General features: G+C 50.4%; 1 protein-coding gene and 1 long non-coding RNA gene across 8 annotated transcripts in view; one reads left to right on the forward strand and one right to left on the reverse strand.

Annotated features, from left to right (window-relative positions):
* Window positions 1–2,130: 2,130 nt before the first annotated feature.
* Window positions 2,131–20,871, reverse strand: part of VAV2 (vav guanine nucleotide exchange factor 2) — a 93,673-nt gene continuing 74,932 nt past the window's right edge. For 2 of the 7 annotated variants that reach the window (XM_015879278.2, XM_015879279.2), the window contains 22 exons: window positions 20,693–20,793; window positions 18,271–18,370; window positions 17,388–17,483; window positions 16,902–16,970; window positions 14,793–14,879; window positions 13,033–13,118; window positions 12,760–12,892; window positions 12,584–12,598; window positions 12,061–12,170; window positions 11,703–11,804; window positions 11,527–11,615; window positions 10,967–10,983; window positions 10,663–10,684; window positions 9,652–9,779; window positions 9,388–9,462; window positions 8,996–9,048; window positions 8,132–8,248; window positions 7,959–8,046; window positions 7,748–7,871; window positions 7,109–7,195; window positions 5,241–5,395; window positions 2,131–4,701 (listed from right to left, as the gene is read on the reverse strand). In XM_015879278.2, coding sequence (XP_015734764.1) covers window positions 4,654–4,701; window positions 5,241–5,395; window positions 7,109–7,195; window positions 7,748–7,871; window positions 7,959–8,046; window positions 8,132–8,248; window positions 8,996–9,048; window positions 9,388–9,462; window positions 9,652–9,779; window positions 10,663–10,684; window positions 10,967–10,983; window positions 11,527–11,615; window positions 11,703–11,804; window positions 12,061–12,170; window positions 12,584–12,598; window positions 12,760–12,892; window positions 13,033–13,118; window positions 14,793–14,879; window positions 16,902–16,970; window positions 17,388–17,483; window positions 18,271–18,370; window positions 20,693–20,793 — 1,902 coding nt within the window. In that variant the 3' untranslated portion in view covers window positions 2,131–4,653. Of the gene's footprint in view, window positions 4,702–5,240; window positions 5,396–7,108; window positions 7,196–7,747; window positions 7,872–7,958; window positions 8,047–8,131; window positions 8,249–8,995; window positions 9,049–9,387; window positions 9,463–9,651; window positions 9,780–10,662; window positions 10,685–10,966; window positions 10,984–11,526; window positions 11,616–11,702; window positions 11,805–12,060; window positions 12,171–12,583; window positions 12,599–12,759; window positions 12,893–13,032; window positions 13,119–14,792; window positions 14,880–16,901; window positions 16,971–17,387; window positions 17,484–18,270; window positions 18,371–20,692; window positions 20,794–20,871 lie in introns of those variants that run through there. The other 5 variants (XM_015879280.2, XM_015879281.2, XM_015879283.2 and 2 more) reach the window with 4 other exon arrangements.
* Window positions 14,217–14,798, forward strand: LOC107321870. The gene is made up of 2 exons (XR_001558702.2): window positions 14,217–14,291; window positions 14,611–14,798. It is a non-coding gene; the product is annotated as an uncharacterized LOC107321870 (long non-coding RNA).

Consider the following 20,871-nt stretch of genomic DNA (forward strand, 5'->3'; position numbering starts at 1 on the left):
CTCAGCCCTGGTACAAGGACCTGTCTGGGCAGGAGGTGCAGGGCTTCAAAGGTTTGGATTCTGCTGCCTGGGCTGTGGTTTAAGGGGTTCTGCACGTTCAACATCACCACCCCCTGGGAGACCCCATTTATGTGTTGGATAGACTGCAGGATGGGCCTGCATCTGAATCTCCCCACTATGAGAAGAGCCTGAATAGCAGCAGAGGGGCTCAGTTGTTCAGAATTAGTCCATCTCAGGCATTTCTCTCCATTTTCTATAAGGCAAAAAGAGTTTGTTTTAAAGAGTGAGCCCAAAGTCCTCCACCAACTGCTCCAAATAACCAGAGATGCAAGTCAGAACTGCTCGCGGTGGGGTGTAGCTGTCTGGTGGGGCAGAGCTGTTTCATCAGGGCATGCTAATTACAAACATGACCTTTGGGTGAGAGGACACCCCGAGCACACACCGTGTCCTGTACTATGGTTCTTCTGAGCATTGGGGTCCAACAGAGCTGCAGAGCCATAATGAAAGAGGTGAGTTTCTGATGGTCAGCATCATGCAAAGGGAACATAACCAGTTTAATCCTTCCCCTTGGACTAATTACAAAATAAAGGGGCACGCTGTTCTGCATGCGCCAGCTGGAGCTTTCTAGGTCATATGAGACACCACGGTGAATGCACAAATGAACCAGTCAAGCGTGCTGCAGAACTGCAGCTGATCACACTGCCTGCATGAGGCTGCAAGCACGTGCCACCACCCCACCGAGCCTGCACAGGTATGCACAGATCCTCCTCTGCCCTGCATTGCAACCTGAGTTTGGTCCTGGAAAGCACCACTGCTGCCTGACCCTATGTAGAGTGGATCTGGCACTGTTTGGAGCTTTTCAGAGCTCTGGCCTCAGCATCCACATGCCTCAGTTTCCCCATTTGCAGAGCTGTTGGGGCCCTTGTTCTCAGGCTCTGGATTGCTACCATGTGTGGCTCTTAGGGCAGCCTGCTGTGGGGTGGCAGAGGGAGGTGGCCACATACTGGCCGGCCACAGGCCACCAAATGACAGGACGTGCTCAGGGTCAGCCAGCAACACTTCGGGCAAGGAGCTGTTTGCAAAGGGCAGCCAGCAAGTGCAGCCAGTCCTGGTGCTGTGTTTGCTCAGAGCAGCAGCATGGCCAGTCCAACTAATGTGGGAGATTATGTCAGCAGCTGCAAAAAGGAGAAAAAAAAAAGATGATAAAATAGAACTTGTGTGTGGGGCAGCCTTCCCCCTCCTGGGGTGCAGGGCTGGAGCCAGCTGGGGGCTGGAGATGGATGCTCCTGTTAATGCTTTGGGGAAGGCTGCTCCTGGTCTGGTTACAGCACATGGCACGGGCCAGGCATGGTGAATAATACCCCATTTATCCATGCACACCCTGGGGGGAAGGGGGCACATGGAGCTGCTGGGCACCCACCTCCACCATGCTGCAGGGCTGCATGTCACCGAGTGCAACCAGGGACATTCCCAGCAAGGAGCTGGCATGAATGCAGCTTGGCACTCACCTGTTCAATGCTCCAGTGCTGTGCTGTGGGTTTCTGCAGGCAGAAATCAGCATTTCATAAGCGGTGTGTGCTGGAGAGCTTCCCTGAGACTGAATGGCACCAACAGGGACATGGGTTGTGCCACGCAGGGGTCTGCAGCTCAGCCAAGGTGACACCCAGCTGAGCTGAATCCTTCCATCCGCAGCCAGAAGAGCAGGGAAATGAATCCAATAGTAGGGCAGTTCACGGTTCCCTTTCCTCCAAAAACACCTTGTGTAATTTGTAAGCAATGCTGTGTTATTTATTTTATCACTCAGGAAAACGCCACTGCACGTAGAGCAGGGTGGGATTTGGGAATGTGATCCAAAGAAATGAATGGAAGCTGTGACAAATCACCCACTCCCTTCTCAGCCACCCCAATGGGAGAGGGACAGCTGCAGAGGAACAGCTGCTGGGAGCTGAGCCCTTTTGGGTCTGAGGGTCTGATGGGATCAGCTGAGCAATGCAGCTCTGGGTGGGGTGTAAATACTGACCATCAGGAAGGATCCATCCCCACAAGCACCACACCCCATAGAATCCCAACACAAAACTCAGCCTTCCTGCATGGGTTTAATGGTGATAAAAACCACGGCTGCCAAAACAATGAAAGGAGCTATCAGCAAAATTACACTTTATTTTTGTTGGGTTTTTGTTTTTTCATTGTAGGGTTTACTTGGATGTATTGTAACTCAAAAAGGTCTGGAAGAACCACATGCAAAAGGGTTTCTAAATAGCAGCTAAAGATTCTATTCCAGCATTACAAGCTACTCCAAATGATTTCCAAATTGCCAGCTAGAACCTATCCCATAAACAAACAGTTTCACCTTTGGACCCCTCCACCCGAGCCCGTTGTACCCCCCGTTAGTGCAGTGCAAAGGAAAAAACCCAAGGAATTTACATATTATTTTCCAACGTATCCCATTGCAATTCTGAATGTCCCGCGACGAACTAAAATATATATACAATATTCTCGCCATCGTAATAAAAAAACACAAAACCCAAACACATTTTCCTTCTTATTCACAGATATATATCGTGGCAAATGGCTGAATAATTACTTACAAACGAAAACCATCTTTTTTCTTCTTTGAATGAGTTTCTTACAACAGTAAACACAAGAGGGAGACCTTGCTGGGGGGGGAAAGGGGGAGGTTTGGAGCTGGGGGGCTGTGCAGGAGATGCCACACATGCACCTTCTGCAGGGGGAGCACTGTGCCCTTCGGAGGGGGATGTGCCCACTGCGGGCACAGGGAGTCCATCTCAGATGGAGGGGGTTGCATAGGGCTTTAAAAGCATCCGAGGCAGAACTTCAGCCATCAGTTGTTCTCTTGTCTGTGTGTGTGTCTCACCCACCTTAGATGTGTTCTCAGGTACACCAGAATTGGGGAAAACTGAGCACAGCCCTTCACGTTGCAGCAGGGTGTTGCCCGCTCCTCGTTTGCTGGCACCCTGATTTTTTTCCCTTGCAGAGCATGAACCATTCGGCTCCTTTAGCAAACAGGGCCCCTTGGATACATCCCATGCTGAGCACCAAAGAGGTTAGCACCAAACAGTACCTTGCTAAAACACCGAGCCCTGCACTGTGCCCCCAAGCCCTGCTGGGCACCACCATGGTGAGACCAAGCAACCCAAGACATTCCCAGCCCTGTCCAGAGCCCTGGGCAGCACAATGACCTGCCCCTGGGCCTCTCTGAGCAACACAGCCAAGATCCCAAGTGAATACGCTGCCCTTTCCAATGGGAGCCCCAGACTCTCCCATGTAATCTCTCAAAGCTCCACTGGCAGCAAGGCTGGGATGCAACACCACACAGTGCCAGTGTCTCCCAGTGCTGCACTTGCACCATGCCCACCTGCAGTGCCAGGGACAGCTTTGGGCACAGCAGCAGCTCCAAATGCCACTGGTGCACAGGGACAGGAAGGCATTTCTTGAGGCTCAGAGATAGGAAAGTTGTTCCTCGCTACAAACACACACAGACACACACACATGTATTTGTTCAAAACAGCACTTTGGAAGGCAATTCTGGAGCTGGGTAGCAAAGGTAGTGCCCAAGCAGAAGATGCCAGCCCAGCTCTCCAAGCAGCAGCTCTGCCTATGCATTACAGGCTGCAGTGTGGGAAGAACAGACTGGGATGGATGGAACTCAGGACAAAGTGGCAATGCACAGACAGACGGACCTTTCCATGACAGCAGCAGCGGTAACAGCCTGTGGGAGGAAGAGGAGGCAACGCTCACAGCCCCCAAAAGTGCACACAGTTGGAGAAGAAGAGATGCTTTCACAACGTATTGAGATAAATCAGGACTTTATACCATAGCCCTTACTCATGTGGGTTCACCCCACTGAGCTCAGTGAGGTGGGACACATATGGCTGCAGATGGACCTCGCCAAGATGCTCAATCCAATCTCCCATCCGCTCCTCTGCAGGGACCTGGTGCCCTGTGACCTCCAAAACCCACGTGTGGCAAGGCACACCTCCAGCCCTGCAACACCAGCAGCTCACCCAGTGTCCTGGGCTGCCCCATGCATCCCCAGCACAGCAGTGGGGCTAGAGGGGAAGTGAGGAAAGGGGCTTGGGATGCCCACGGGACTTTATTCCCTCCCATGTCCATGGTCCAGCTGTGCTTTCCCAGCTCACAGCTGTCATTTTCCAGGGATGAGCAGCTTCATTCCTGGTTCCAAGGTGCATCCTGACATGATGCAGCCATGGTCCCTATCCTGAACCCTGCATGCTCACCTCTGCACCCCCGGGCACAGCCCAGGCTTTCAGCCTCGCCATTTGAAAACACTTCTAGGTAAAATAAGGTCTGGACACCCCCCTGGGGGTCACCACGCAGAGTCCCTCCGCTCTGTCCATTCAGGGGAGCGCGGCTCTCCCAGGAGCAGCCGCCACACAAACATCATCCGACAGACCACGAATCTTCTACAGACAGAACAGGGCCGGGGCTGGAGGCACCCCGACACACACACACACACTGTACAGAGGAATGGATTTACTAAAGAGTCTGGAGAGAGCTGTGGTGCTCCCGGCAGTGCTGGCAGGTGTGGAGCCGGGCGGCTGGGGCAGCAGTGTGTGGTCTGCAGCGGATCGCTCCGGGCACTCGATGACTTTCCATTGGGTATCCCCGGCATCATTGCACCCCTTCTTCTTCCACGTACGTCGAGGGAAACCAGCCGACCTGAGGGGAGATGGAGAGCTGAGCGGTGGGGAGTAGCAGGGAGCTCCTGTCCCACCTTTGGGACTGCTCCTCTGTCACCACACACTGTTCCTTGTGTTATCTCTACAGCACCAAATCCAGCCACACAGCAGTGATAGGGAGGTGATGCAGCTCTTAGATGCAGCTCTTAGATGCAGCTGCTACCTAAATATGCACAGTGACCAGAGCTAGCGACTGTACATTATCTCAGTATGTGGCTGCAATAAAGAAGGGATCAAGAATGTATCCCCCCCAGTGCTGCAAACCCTATGGGACATCCTTACAAGCCATCAGTTTGCTGCTTTCCTCCAGGCTACCAAGCCTTCCAATTGCAGAACCTCCCAGTTATTGGGCATGGTGGGGATGGATCAATGGTTGGACATTAACAGTTCTATCACTCTATCATTAGTTTCCTTGCATGCAAGCTTGAGGAAGAGGACATATGGACACCACATGGACCACGAGGTAAAAAGGAGATGAGACACCAATTGCACAGGGAATGGGACACCAACTGCACGTACCCTCCCATTGGTTTCCCCCTTCCACCAGCCCTGGTCGCCGCCGATCCTGCTGTAGATCTTCACCACGTCGCCCTCCCGCAGCGACAGCTCCCGCATGTCCCGTGCTGCAAAGTTGTAGCGTGCCACTGCCGTCCCTATGACCCGTGGGGTGAACACTGCAAGGGGACAAAGCAAAGTGTTGGGAATGGCCTCCACCACATTGAGCAGCCGAAGCCTGGGGAAAGCTCCATGGGGTTCAACCTGGGTTTTCCACCATGGTGCTGGCTCCCATTGCAATGCCATGACCTGGATCAGCTCTGGTTTCATCTGTAATGGGGTGGTCAAGGGTGAAGTGGATCCTGTTGGGCTCATAGAGTCCCGTGGTCAGAGCTGGGACAGCACCCTGGCTGCCCAGAAGGGGCTGCGATCCATTGGTGGGGATTGCTGAGGTAATATGGTGAGAAGGGAAGGCAAAAGGAAAGATTTCAAAGGAATCAATAGTTATTCATGGTGGAATCATGGAAAAATCCCTTTCCAACCATTAATAACTCCTGACGGGACCACCGTGCCAAAAGGGGTTTGACAAATCAGCTTGTGTTTGAACCACCACAAAACTGGGACTGGATTCTCCTAGAGATGTCGAGCAGTTCATCTCCATTGCTTCGTGCAGGGAAGTGCAGGGCATGGGGAGGAGACTGTTGGAGAACTGCACACAGAGGAGCAGTGGGGATGGGCTGGAGGTGAGGGAGAGAGGTACAGGACAGTCCCCATCACCACAGGGCGCTCCTGGGCAAGCAGAGAGGGGGGGAAGGTTCTATGTGTGGAGTTTGCAAAATGAGAAGGAAAAAAAACCTAAGAACCTTGAAGGAAAAACAGGGTTTGGTCAAATGACTCTTTTTGCCCTGGGATTTTTGAGTATTAATTAATATATATATATATATTTGATTTTGCAAACCGAGGTTGAACTAAGCTTGAGGAAAAGCTTTGCCCAGATTTCCAGCTCTCGGGATGGGAGGAGATGAGGATGGCGATGGAGGAGAGGTGGACACACAGCGTGCAATCATCCATCCCCACCAGGCTGGAGAATGGAACTACGACAGCTTTGAGCTCTTTTATCAGGAGCTTGCTCAGAGCCCATTTCAGCACAGAGCCAAACTTTGTGTGCAGTTAAAGGACTTCAAACTCCCAGTGATGTTCTAACACCCTGAAAAGTTGTGTTCTTCCCAAACACAGCTTGAGGGAAAACACATGTGGCTCAACAGATGGGTTTTCCCTGTCCAGCATAAAGAAAATGCTGGCAAATAGAAGCATAAAAAAGACACATTTTCATTCTGATCCCTTATAAACAGGGAGGAAGATGCTGGTCTGTAATGCATTTAAAGTCAGAACTCCACGGTGGAGATCCTGAGCCCCAGACACACTTACAGCCCAGGTTTCCCATCCCCTTAGTGCAGTTTTCCTGAGCAGGCTGAGATCCCAGAGCTCAAAAACTGCTGGACACTGAGATGTTCTCCTTAGCCAGAAGGGATGGCCAGGCTGGAAGATGGTGTGATGCCAATGTTCCTTTGGTGAAACACACAGGATGAGCAAGTCTAGCTTGAAGTACATCATGAGATGCCAATGTGCCGGAGCTTTGCATTAATTTAAGCACCCTTTCTCAATAGCAACAGTTCCAATCAATCCAAAAAGCTCCTGCTTTGATTTTTAGGGAGAGCATTTGCTCTTGGCAAAGCCATGATTTATTCACTTGTTTCCAGGCTGAGCCACTGGCAGGGCATGGCCGGGGCCCCCTGAGCTGCATGTGGGTGCAGAAGGGACAGCGGGGAGCACGTAGGTCCCACTGTGATGGCTTTCAAGCTGGGGATGCTGTGGGTCTCTCCATGGGGTACCTGACCAGAAGGGACTGGAGGAGCTCTGAGAAGAAAAGTTGAGGCCCTGAGGACTGAGAAAAGAAAAGTTGTAGGAAGCACAGGAGGCTGCAAAGAGGTTAAGAGAGAAACAGAAAGATGCAGAACACGCATTAAAAAGGAAATGAAAAGAAAAGAAAATCATAATGCACAATGCTGTAAAAGCCAATGGGGGAAAACACAGGGCAATGCATGCAGAGGTCACTCAGAACTGGGACAGCCGTGGCAGGTGCAGCCACTGTCCAAAGCATAAGGGCTGTACATTAGTGGAAAAGATGTCTGACCAACTTTTAGAACCTGATTTCCATTGATTTTCCACTTCCCCCATCAGCCCCATTAAAGGAGTCCCTCTGGGCTTCAAACCCCACCAGGAACACTGGAAACAGACCCCCATACATAAGCTGACATGGGCAGGAAAGCCACAATGCACCCAACCAGAGCTGCCACACATCTCTTTGCACTCAGCAAATCTCTGCTGAGCACAGTGGGACAAAGCAAGGGGGAAGGCAGCAAAGAGCTGCTGGGATGTTGGCAAATCCCCATTCACATCAAGCCCATGCCCCAAAGAACGAGTGAGGTTTCCCATTGGGAGAGCAGCACTGAGGCTGAGATGGGTCCTACCTGGAGAGCGGGTGAAGGTCCTGGAGGTAGAGCGTTCCCGTGACTTGTACGGGTATTTGAGTGTCGTGTCCAGCTGCTTGAAACTCTCCTTCAGTGAATGGTTCTGGTAGTATTCCACCAGCTCCTGCAAAGCACAGGGGGATGTGGCTGGGAGATGCTCTGCAGGACCAGCATCAGCCCTCCACGCTCCTGAAGAGCTGCAAGGACATACCAACAAGCTTTCAAACTTCTTGGCTTCTGTGATGTGGATCCAGTTGTCCTTCTCCACCACCTTGATGTGCTTCACTTCTTCGTTGAACCTATGACGGGATGCAAAGCTGCTCAGTGAAAGGTGTGCTCGTGCTCTGGGGTCATGCTCCATACTCCCCACAAGGTTGTACTCACTTGATGCTGATGGCAAAGCGCTCAGCCTCAGCTGGTCGCTCGCGGATCAGGTAGGTGCCGCTGACGTGGGCCTTCAGCAGGTTGTCCGTCTGCTGCCGTTCCATGTTCCCTGCAAACCTGAACCAGAGGGGCTGAGCATCCCACACTCCTAGGGGCCAAACTGCCTCCCCAGGGCATTTATGAGCTATTTAAGAGGATTCGGCTTCTTTCAAGCATTGGCGTATTTTAGGCAAAAAGGTGCATCTCTCTTATTAAAGGTGTGAAGGTTGGGCAAGTAGAGAAACAGATCCAATCCTTTAGAGGCAGAATCTGCCACTGAATAAAGAGTAATGGGCAATGCGGTTTGAAGGGAATTCCAAGCAATGGAACACCCCCTATGAGGACAGACTGAGGCCAGAATGGACCTTGAGCACCATGGAGGAGCTGTAGGTATCCCTGTTCACTGCAGGGAGTAGCACCAGATGGCCTTTAAAGGATCCTTCTGACTCAAATGGTTACCTGACCCTAAGTCCCTCAGGTTTCCAGGGCACCTAGAAAACCCCACTGGCTGTGAACTGGTCCCCAGAGAAAGGAGGCATCAATGTGAGCTGGAATAACTTAGACTCATGGTAATTCAGACTCATGAACTTGAAACCCTGGATGGTGCCAGCAGGAAGAGGCAAAGGGAAAGGGAAGCACAACCTCTCCTGCTCAGGCAGAAACTGCATCTTCCCTTCCCAAGCCATTTTCTCAGTGATGAAATCCCCACAAACACTGTGGATTCCAATGCCTGGACACCAAGGTGCACTCACAGCTCTGTGTTGGCACAGGTTGATGGCAAAGCAACAATTAAAACCAAAGCTGACACTTTTGAGTGCAACTCACCATGGGTACACTGTGTAGTCAATCTCCCGTGATGGTGGACGACTGTTGGGAGGCTGCAAAGAGAGCAGTGCTCATTACTGCCCAGCACCTAACGGGGTGCTCCTCTCCATGGGAGGGGTTTTGCCAGGCAGCTTCAGAGCCACCAGATCTGGGGGTGTAGGCCATTGTTAAGGACAAATGCTTCTCCCTCAGCCTCCCCACCCAGAACAGTTGTGGATGAGTGTGCTGTGCTTTTTCCATTTATTTAAGCCTTTTTAATTGGGATTTAAGCTGACAGCACTGCTTTCTGTAGCCAAAAAGGACTGGGGAGAGCCAAAGGCCCTTCAGGGCATCTCATGTACCCAGGAATGCAGCAGGAACCCGTCTCAACCAACCCACAGCAACACACGTACCCTGGCATCCACGGGGCAGGGCTTTACAGATGAGCTGGGGAAATAACCCGACTTCTTGGTCTGCAGCAGCCGCCCCTGCAGAGCACAGAGCTGGGGATCAGCAGGGTGCACAGAGGAGCAATGTATAGATGAGGACAAACCCTAATACAGCTCCCAAGCACCGTGCAGCCCCAGCTCAAAGCCACGCTATAGAAGATGTGACAAAGGGATGATATGACAATGGCTTAAAACACGCCACCAGCTCCCTGAGGGAAGGGCCCTCACCTCCCACCACGGCGATTCAGGGTCCCCCCTCAGCAGCTCAATCACGTCTCCAATTTGGAACGTCAGCACTGGTTTGCCGGGTGGCGCGGGGTTCCCGTGGTAGTTCTGTACTGCCACCATTTTTGGACCTGGGGGGAGATGCAAAGCAGTTTCATCCCTGCTAAGGAAAAGCTAAAAGGCAATAACCTCCCACCACCTGCTGCTCCTTGACCTGTGAACTGCAAATCTAACAGCAGCAGCAGGCAGGAATTTGGGGCAGAAAGCATGAAAATGAAAGGGATCAGCAAAATGCCTGCAACTATGTGCTCTGTGCTGGGCTTCAGCAGGGCCTGGAAAGCACCTCTCCACTCCGGTAGTTTGCAGCCAAAGTCCAGTTGTCTTTTAATTAATCACACATTAAATAGAGCTACCCAAAGTGTTCCACAATCACTGTGTTTGTCTTCAGATTGCTTCCCCACCTCTGCTGCCAGCTGCCTCTCCCCACCCAGTGGGACCACTGTGCCGTGTTTCCAAACCAGTGACCTGATTCGGTTTCTTTTTGCCAGGCTTGGCTTTCCTTTCAACAGGAAAAGCACAAAAACAATCTGTTCCTTCTTCTTTGAGACAGAACAAGGGCAGGGCAGCCCAGCACCCTGACCAGTAAATATATAGATGAGGTTGCAGCAACCATAGTGACTTGGATTCCCACCAGAGGGCAAAGCATCATGCATGGGCATGTTCCATCACTCTCAAGCTATTCATCATGCATGGGCATAGAGATGTTCCATCACTACCATGCTGCTCTGCCAGGCAGAGCATGGCTTGCTCTCTATGCCCTCCTCTGTCTGAGCAGGGATTGCAAAAGCCCTCGGGAACAGGAGGAGAGCTCTGGGCATCCCATCCCCTTCCTGCAGCAACCAACTCTTATTTCCAGTTTCAAAAGGAGCTTTCCCCACATCCCATGTGCTCAAGCCTCTATGAAAACTCCTGCTGCAATCAAGATGCCCTCTTGCAATGCAGCAATGCCCTTACCAGGTCCGGCGCTCAGCAAGTCCTGCAAAGAGAGAGAGGAAAAAGTCCCATGAGGATGCAGCAGTCCCAGCTTTCCTCATCTGAAAACATCAGGACAGGAAACCTCCCTGTCTCTGCTGGGTGCTGGCACCTTCTGAAGTCAGTGGTGCCATGCAGACTGGGCCACTTTTAGCAACTGGTCTCCAGTCATGCCCCCAACTACTGGGACCCATGAGACCTCTGCCAGTGCCCCACCATGAGCTGAGCACCAAGCCAGGAAAGGACATAGGGAGGGATGTGGGGAAAGGGTCCTCATGCAACATACCTGGTCTGCTGAAGAACCTGCAAGAGAAATGATGAAATAAGCTGTTAGTTTACCGGGCAGCAAACCCAGTTTCTGCTTCCCTTAAAGCCATGAAGATCCATAAAGCAGCACTGACACCTGATCAAGGAGGAGTGTGGGGTCACTCCTCAGCTCCACACTTGGTGGGAGGGGATCAGCACTGGGCATGGATTTCTCACTTGTATCAAGCTCTGAGATTTGTTCCCCATTCCATCCCCAAACACACCCGCTCCGATGCTGCTCCATGAAAATCCCCCATGTCTCAGAGCATCAGCACTGTGCTGGGTCACCACAGGAGTGTCCAGGCTGGTTCAAGGACAAGGATCTCTCCTTGAGTTTTTTTGGTGGTTTGGTCAGTCCTTTTGCTTATGAAACCACCAGCCACTATGAGCTGCAGCCCTGGGAGGCAGCTGACAGCATGGTCAGATGTTTTATAGGTGTTAACAAGCATCTGATAGCACTTTTTGGGGAAGAATTTTGGGATCATTCACATCCATTAACCTCAATGTCAGAAGCTGCTGACACGGCAGCAAGTAACTCACCCATCTTGCAGGGAGGAATGATTTCCAGGCACTCCTTGTGAGCACCAGCTCCACATTTTGGGCAGAGATAGCCCTGGTAGAATGTTCCTCTGTGCAAAAGGAGGTCACAAGGTGTTAGTTCAGTCCCTATCCGTGTCTGTTTGCAAATGCAGCACGGCAAGAAGGGCACAGCTCACCTTAGGAACATCTTGCATGCTTTGCAGTTGGTGGTCTTTTCAAACGTGTACATCTGGAAGCTGTGGTGGTTTGCATTGGCTTTCTCTGGCTTTATGTTGGACCTGCAGGAAGGAATGGGGTTATTGACCTGCCCCCATCACCCGTCCTGCACTCATGGCCACTCGCTGTGGGGTTTGTTTGCATTTCAGTCAATGTTAGGAAATAGGATATGGGGCAAACACTTGTGCAGATGACCTCGTGCTGGGTTCTGCCTCCCTTTGCATAGGGTCCCACCTTGCCAGCTCATGGGAGCTTTGCTACCAGAGCTGCTCTCCAATACTCAGCCCAATGCTCCTCGCCCCCATGCCCAGTGCTCACATTGCCATTTCAAACTGTTCCATCCACTTCCTCTTCATCTCCTCCGTCTTGCAGAAGAACTGGAAGCCCTGCTTTCCCTGGAGGTGGATCAGGTAGAAGCCATATGACCACTGAAAGAGAAAACAAGAAGCAAATGCACAGCTGTGGTCCCAGCACCTGAGCAGCAATGAGCTTTTATTCACACTTCTCAAGAGCTGCTCTCAGCGCCTGCCCCTTTTCTCTGCTCCTTTGGAAGGATAACAGTAGGGAAGGAAGAACAACTCTATCTCTACATCACATCACAGCTAATGATGCCTGAATCCGCCCTGTACTGTGCACTAGGGCCAAATGGGATTTTATGGTGGCAGATGAGAGAAGAGGGATTTTTCTGCTCCAGTGGATCATCCCCAGCCATTATCTCTCTCCCTGACAACAACTGACAGCCCAGGAGGAACATCTGACCTGCCCAACACACATATGCTCTGCCTGTCTCATTACAACGCTGCTCAGAAAAACATGAGAGAAAACAGCATGCTTTGCTTACCATTTTTCCATGAGACTAGAAAGCATGGGAGAGCAAAGAGGAGATATATTGTATTAAAACACAAAGCTAGCAAGCTCTGTTTCTATTTAAAAAGGTTGCTGGGAATATGTTATCCAAGGACTCGCCAGAGCAGCTCCAAAACACTCTCTGGCAGAGCTGTTCTCTGCTCCACCTACCTTCTTAATGTCCTTGTTGTTCATAGGGTCATCGGTCATCTTGTGGAAGAGCAGCTCGATAATTTCTTTCAGCTCATAATTGTATCCTTTCCTTTTGCAGACGATCACCACTTTATCAAATAAAAATAAATACCTGCCCAAAGCAAGCAAACAAGCAAGATGATTAAGCAAGCAAACCAAGGTCCACATTCTTGGGGGAGCAGGGATGTGCTTTGTTAGGGATTAATGTACCCAGCTCATTTCTCTCTCAGGAGGATGCTGTTGCTCTCTCACCTGTCCTGCTTGGTGTGGTTCACAATGGAGCGGACCTTCAGCTCACCATCAATCTTCGGCCTCCCAAACTCCTCCAGCTTCACTTGCTGTAGGAAAGCAATGCATGGGTGAGACCTGCAGCCAGGGCTGGGCTCAGGAACACCAAAATCCAAGCTACAGGACCTCAGCCTCAGCATCAGGAGGGCACCCAGCCCAAATCCAGGCATTTTTGCAAGATTTGGGATCCAGAATGCAAAAGCCCACAGATTAATTTGGGGTTCCTTTCAAAAGCAGAACCAGGGCTCTTTACTTTTAATCCCTATCCTGAACCAAGACTGGGGATTTGGGGCAGGCTGATGTCCAACCCAATGGTTTGGTCAGTTGGGTTTTCAGCTCCAAAGCCCTCATGCATTGTTGAGTTCCATACATGAGCTCACCTACAGGGAAAAACCACAGTGAAGAGGCACCGCTCGTCAGGGAAATAAAGATAATACAAGAAATAATTGTATGCAGCTGTGTGTACACCCTGCATTCATCTCATTGTTGTGCCACGTGGGCTCTGTATACACAACACCAACCACTCCACAACTTCCAGTTCTGTGCAACAAAAGGAAACGCTGAGCGGAACGTGAGTGGGGTTGATGAGCAGACGGAGCCCCTGCTTTGTTAACATCTCATCTCCCACACATCAAACCTGCTGCAGGAGGGAGGGAGCTGCTCAGTGCCCCCATTTGCATTCATAGCCTTATGGAGCACGCTGTCTGATTGCTCACATGGATTGGGATTATCATGGCTGTATTAAAACCCATGGGCTGCAATGGCCCGTATCCCACTTGAGAATTTTTTGCAGGTTTCTCTAACAAATTAAGGATTTTGTCTCCATCTGTTAAATAATCATCAATTAGAAGTTCATTGTTTTCAAACGAAGCCCAAGTTCAAAGAAACCAAAGCCACCATACCTTTGGGAAGCCCTTAGGGTGGGCATTGCTCAGCATCTCCCCTCCCTCGGCCCTATTGGAGCATCTCAGGTGTCAGACCCCAAATTGCATTACCCCAATGTAAAGAGTGACTGTGGAGCAGCTGTGCCCACAGCTGCCCAGTCATCCCCTTCCACCCCAAGTGGGGGATAAAGCTTGTCAGCCTGCAGCTCTGAGCATTAAATGGATGGGTTTCTTCAGGGCTATGAGCACACAAGTGATAGGGCATGGAAGGCTGGCTGATGCACGACAGTGGGACCATGTGTTTGAGACCTCTGGAGTTTGGAAGATGAGATGGGCATGGTGGGACGGGTCGCAGTTGATAATCTCAGAGGTCTTTTCCAACCTTAATGAGTCTGTGGTCTCTTTGAGGTTTTGGGATGAGGTGTGTGCTGTATGTGCCATTTTCCAGATGGGCTTTGTTATGCTCTCAAGAGCAGGAACGTCTAGTCTGCCATTCTGTCTTACTAATTCTAATCTAATACCTACACTAGACAGCAGACATACCTATTTGGGGGGAGTTTTTGGATTCCCTTCTATACTGATAACATGAGAAAGTCATAGGAATGTTTTCAGTGCTTTCATCCACTCTATTCACAGCCAATTTGTTTTTTCTTTTTAGATAAAGCCACCATTTTGGTACCAAGAACCAGAATACTATCAGTGGTCAGGGGCCATACGAACACACAGCGATCTGACTTGAGGCAACACATCAGATTCAGCAATAATTGCACAGAAACAAAGCAGATGTGTTAATAATCATCAAATCCAAGTTGGGAGTGAGAAAAGGATCTTCCGACTTACCAGATTTTCTATAGAGCTCTGAAATTCACTGATCTTTTTCAACGTCTCTTTGTCTCTCTTTACTTCGTTTATGTACATGGCCAAGTCCTTGAAAGAAAAGCGAGTGTTGATTATTGTTTTCCCAATAGAACCAATACCTTCAATACAGCAGCCTGGGTGTTTTCCAACCCCTTCTCCTTGCATGTGTTTGGGAGCTGGACCAGGAGCAGCAGCTCTACAGGAACCCAAGCAGCACAGGATGCTGCAATCACAGGCGTCACCAGAAGAAAAGGAAAAGCAGCCCAACAGATTTCTGCTGTACTACAAGCCCAGTGATTATAAATGAAGCAAAGGGGCCCATGTTGGCATCCACTGTGGTTGCCTGTGCCCCTGGGCTGCATCCCAGCACCTCGGGGTGCGCTGTGCTGGTATAGAAGGAACATTTCTGCTGCAATTTCTCCCATTTCCCAGAAGAGGGCAATGCATGAACCCAATAACCCAACTCATATCTGCTGTGAGCCCCAGCAGCAAGCAGCTCAGCTCTCATCACCCCAATTCCCTTCATCTCCGCCGGGAAAAGAACTCTGAGCCGCTCTTCATTATCAAAACACCCACCTCTGTACTATAATAGGCATTCCAACTGCATGATAACCAACAAAATCCTCTGCTTGCCCAAATGTTGACCTGAAGAGAAAGAGCCTTCCCCTTCAACTACAACTTCTTACATCCTTCTGACCATACCTCCCTATTTGATCTGCTCCCTGCCTCCTGGTCCTCAACAAGAGCTCCTTGTCATCTTGGATTAAATCTGAGAGTAGAATTCTTTAAGACATCCCCTTCAGGCGAGACCTTCCCCAGCTTCCCAACGCAGGAAGGGTTAATCACAGACAATAATCACTAATTGAAATGACAATACTTATAACATCACGAAACACCAGAGCCAGGGATGCTTATCAAGAGCGACAAAAGTAAAAGCCTCATAAGAGGAGGTCGGCATCTTCCATCAGTGCTTGGATGCTCCCTCCTGCTGAGCAGACCAGTGTGTGTGCAAAAGGGAAACCCACTTCTAGGTTTCTTGGTGACCTGAAGCAGCAACATGCAGGCTGGGTTTGTAGGGTTGTCCCCATCCCCTGGGGTTCAGCCCTGTGTGCTCAGGTGTAGGGATGATGCAAGCAGCCTCAGGGTGCAACTCCTGCCCCCCGCCCTGTGCTAATGATGACATATACAAAGTGAAAGGGAGTGAAGCCCTTTGGGAAGGGCAGCTCCGGTTGTGGATACCCACCCCCTGCACAGCTCACCCCATAGGGCACCGATGTCCGCCAGCACAGGAGACAGAAAGGCTGCAATCTTGATGGAGAGCAATGCTTGTAAGTTAAGCTCTGGTTTACAAATCAATTAAAATCAAACCGCTCTGCTTCCTACGCCCCTTGGCTAGCCCAGCACTTTGTGATGGGGCAAGGAAAGCAAACAAACCTCTCTGATGGCTATTGGCAGCTTCCTCCCAAAAATGCTGACTCCGCAGCAGAGACTGCATCCATTTATTTATGAGCAACAACAGCAGTGGGTGCTGCATTACGAGGCCATAAGCAGGGTTTAACAGCTGTCACCAGCTCTGCTGCTTTGTCTCATCAGCCAGGAAGGACATTTTCAAGGGAGGGGGGGATTTGTGGCACCAGAGGGAATCCCTTCTCCCACCCCCAGAATGGCTGTTTGAGGCTGTACTGTTCAGCAGAGGAATGGGAGTGCAGCGTCCTTCAGGCCTAACTAGAATGACCTACATATGGGCTCGGACTCACTGGCTTGCAGGGACAGTGGCTAAAAAGGTCACCAAAGTTACGTAACTGTAGGAAACACAGAGTCATTAAAAAGCTGAGGCTCAAAGGTAGAAAACAAAGTGACCTCAAAGCAAACAAACGAGGCCAGGGATGAACCCTGCAATGCTCTCCAGAGAGGAAACCTGGATTTAATGGGCATCATCCCCCCAGATTCTGCTGACGATGATCCTGCTGTGAGTTTGGAGTGCACCAGGGGGTGTATCCCACCAAACAGCAACCCACACACACATGCCCTAAAGGAGAGCTGCCTTCCCCAGGATGCTGGGCTGCCTGTCCACCCACAGGTCTGCTGTACCTGCATTGCTTCCAGAGCCTCCTTCAGCTGCTGCTTCTCAGGCCGGTCTGATGAGTGGCTGAGCAGCTCCTGAAACACAAAAGCACGTGGGTGTACATGGAAGGCATCGTACATCAATCTGCAGGGCTGCAGCTGCTGTGCCAGCAATGGGACGGGGCTGGAGCCAACGTGCTGGTGCTGCCGAGCTCCCTTACGTGGAGCTGACTGCAGGAATTTCACACATAATCAGATTATATGCAAGCTTATTTTATATTCATTAACCGCCTCTCGTGGCTAACAAGCACAGAATTACCCCGGGTCACCATGCTTTAAGAGAAGGCACAAATATAGCGGCGCGTTAAGGAGCTCTCGTAATTATTTCATTTGAAAAGGGGAGAACAAACCCACCCCGTGCATCTGGCAACGCTTCGCTCTCCAGCATCAAAGCCTGAAGTTGTTACGGGGAGGATGGCAGCTGGAGTGAAGTGCTAAAGCTGGAATGCTTACTTTTAACAGGAGGTGGTATTTCAGAACTCTCTGCATGGGAACCACCAGCAGATCCTGCAGCTTGAATTTCCCATCCTGAACCTTCAACGTGCATTCCTGGGAGAGAAATCCATACGTCAGCAGTGTGGCAGCAGGGGGAGAACGATGACAGCCCACCCCCATAAGAGTCCTCCAAAGTCCCATGGCCTCAACATTTTGCTTCTGTTACTGAGAAGGAGCTCGCAGGGGATGGGCCCTACAGTACAGCGGTCTCATGCAGCCGAGCTACTGCAGCTTAATGAGATACTGCTCATTAGGAGGGCAAGCAGAGCTCCCAGACCTCGGGAAATGTCAAATGAAACACATTAGCTTAACTCACCTCCTCCATGGCTCGAGCTCATGCATTTTATTTGTGAGGGGCTCAAAGCAAGCACGCAGACAGTTGCTGTGGCTTTGCTGATAAGGATTAAGTCATTAAGATAAGCTAATGTGATCGCATGAAGTTTTGCACTGCTGCCTTCACCCAGACCCATTTAAATATGAGACTGTGCTGTGTTAGCCGAGGGACCGTGGGCCAGGAGGAGCAAAGCGAGAAGCACAGAGCAAGGGGAGGCTGCAGCAGCATCCAGAGCACGTGGCTCAGAGCTGATGCAAAACCCAGAGAAGATACTTAAAAATATCATTGAATACAGAGCCTTCACCCCAAACTGGGCTGCTGCACAAAGAGTCAAGGTGCACAGACAGCCCAGAAAATACAGATGAGCATCAGGACCAAAGCCAGAACTGGAGATGGGGAAAAAACAGCACATCCCTTCCAGGGCATCTGGGTTAACCTGCACTGTCCTGCTCCCCAGCAAAAGGGCATTGGGGTGAATGAGTGCCTTGGGTGCCCCCAACTGCTCACCTCCACCTTCTGCCGCACGTCGTCCCTGTTGGCGATGAGGTGGTTGAGTGTGTTCTGGGCATACTCCATGTGGCTGCAGTACTTGCCATAAATCAGCAGCCTGGAGAGGGGGAAATGGCAAACGTAATTGGAAACACTTGCTGGCAGTTATAACCTGTTATAAAAGATCTATGTATGTATATATGGCGAGAGGACAAGGCGAATGGCAACTCCCCCATGTCGCTTCTTAGCAAAGTATTAGCACTCTTTTAATGCACTTTTAATGCTGAAGTGTTTTACAGGGCTGGAGGCTGTTGGGGCAGTTCAGCAAAAGGGCTTCTGGCAGCCCCAGTTTTGTGGGTGCATCAAGGTCAGGCTGGAGGGGGCTCTGAGCACCTGGTAGAGCTGCGTGTGTCCCTGCCCAATGCAGGGAGTGGGAGCAGATGGTCTCCAAAGGTCCCTTCTGACTCAAATGATTTGATGATATCCTAAAGCAGGGAAAGAGAGGCTTCAAACCCCCCTTGCAGCCCAGGGACACTCAGCTGGATGTGGCCCAGCAGAGCTCCACATGCACAGCAGTGCACTGTGTGCTCCTCACGTGGTGTGCATTGAAGCAAGAAGTGGGTGGTGTGGTGACAGCAGGTGGTGACAGCCTTTGGCAGCACAGCAGAACTCCATAAGGATGCCCTGGGCTATAAATCTAAACACCTGACACCAACAGAGCAGTTTTGCTGTGGATTCCCCCTCCTTCTGCATTTTGCTCATTAATCCTGCAAGACAGGTTTAGGTCCTTCCCCCCCTCCCTTCCCTGCTGCTAACTGTATTGCTGCTGATAAGACACATATTCCATCACTTGCTGGAACCCATCCCTTATTTCAGGACCCTTCTTCTCAATGGAGACAAAACCCAGCACCTGGTTGGTGCTGCTCCATGAGCACAGGACTCAGACCCAGTAGTAACTGAATTGGGAGATTTATGGGTTGTGCCATCCCGACCAACCCACAGCCAACACAGATCAGTCTGCTGCCTTTTCCCCTTGACAACTTCTGAACACTCACAATAGTATCTGGCTTGCCAGCACCTGGAGAGCCTCAAAGAGGACAAATTTGGAGCATAAATCCAAAGCCTGAGATTTCACAGAGAGTTATAAACTAGGTCCTTTCAAAAAGCTGTGCAGAGCAGTGAAGCAATGCATCACCTGGATGGAATATCCCTGAGGACACAGATGGGAGCAAGAGCCCTTTGTCACAGGTACATCAGATGGGGAGGAAGGTCCTCAGCACAGAGACCCAATAGGATTCTGAAGGACACTTCAATTGGGGCAACAGCACCTTCCCATATGAGCTCTCCTCCTGCCCCATATCTCTTTGCTGTAGCATCCCCATCCCTGTGGCTTCTCCCCAAGAAGGAGTGGGCCCTGTTGACTGGGCTCAGGTTGCTCCAAACGATTCAACCCCAAGTGCTGGCTTTTGGGTTCCTCTTCTTGGTGACACTGGAGCAAGTTTGCAACATTTCAAAGTGTGGCACCACCTCTGCTGTGGCCAAACTCATAGGGATGCTCTGCCCCATTCCTCTGTGCTCTCAGGAAGGGATTCTTGCACCAGTGTGCACTAAGCTGCACCAGGAAGGAGGAGATCAAAACCACCTAAATGAGCTTTAGGAGCATTTCTGAGTTATTTGCATTCTTCTCTGGACCCCTTTGTTTTTTTTCTCTTTAATCCAAAAGCATTTGCTTTCTAAAAGAGGCACTGTGAGCGATGGAATATCTGACCTTACGGTGTATTATTAATGCAGATGGTATTTCTGGAGTTATTGACTTCTGAATGGCATTTCTATGTCTAGACACTGGTTTAATCACGGTGAAATAAAACCCTGGCGTGAGTCCACAATGAATCAGGCCTTTGATTAGTATTAAGAATATTAAAGACTTTTTTTAACCTTATCTTTGTGTTCTGGGACACTCCTCCTTGCAGCTGCCAAAACACAGAACCTATTATGTTTGCGAAAGCAACTTTTACATTTACTCATCATGCATTGGATGCAGGACAACACCAGTGCCAGACATGGCTTTTTTTATAGCTAACCCTTGCTTTGATCTAACCAGACAGACATCTCCAGCAAGGACAGATTCTGCCCTCGAGCCCCTGCAAGGTTTGCGGGAGGAGACAGCACTAAAGCCCATGAAGGTGAGGAGGCTTTGCTCCATTCTGGTCCACCATAAACATAACATTCCCACCTTTATGCCTTCCCAGCAACCTCTATCCACACACTGTATTTAAGTGCAGGCACCTGGTGATGCTACAGCAGCCTGACAGCACCTAACTGCTGAATGACTGATAGGAAATCACTGTGCTGAGATGCACATGAGGTCCAAAATGGGTCCTACAGTTCATAGCCCTGATTTGTTAAAATGGAATTGTCTGAAGGCTGTGTTTCCATTTACCTCTCTTTGAATTCCAGAAATACTTTAGCCAGGCTGCTTCCTCCAGACATCATAGAGACATCGATGGCTCGCAGGAAATTGAAATGCACTTTAATTAGGTCCTAAAACAAAGAAACAATCAATAACTTACACAAACCCAAAGCAAGTGGGCGAGCAGAAGTGAATGCTCACCCCTTCCT

Source organism: Coturnix japonica, chromosome 17 (assembly GCF_001577835.2).
Source record: "Coturnix japonica isolate 7356 chromosome 17, Coturnix japonica 2.1, whole genome shotgun sequence".
NCBI classification, from domain to species: Eukaryota; Metazoa; Chordata; class Aves; order Galliformes; family Phasianidae; genus Coturnix; species Coturnix japonica.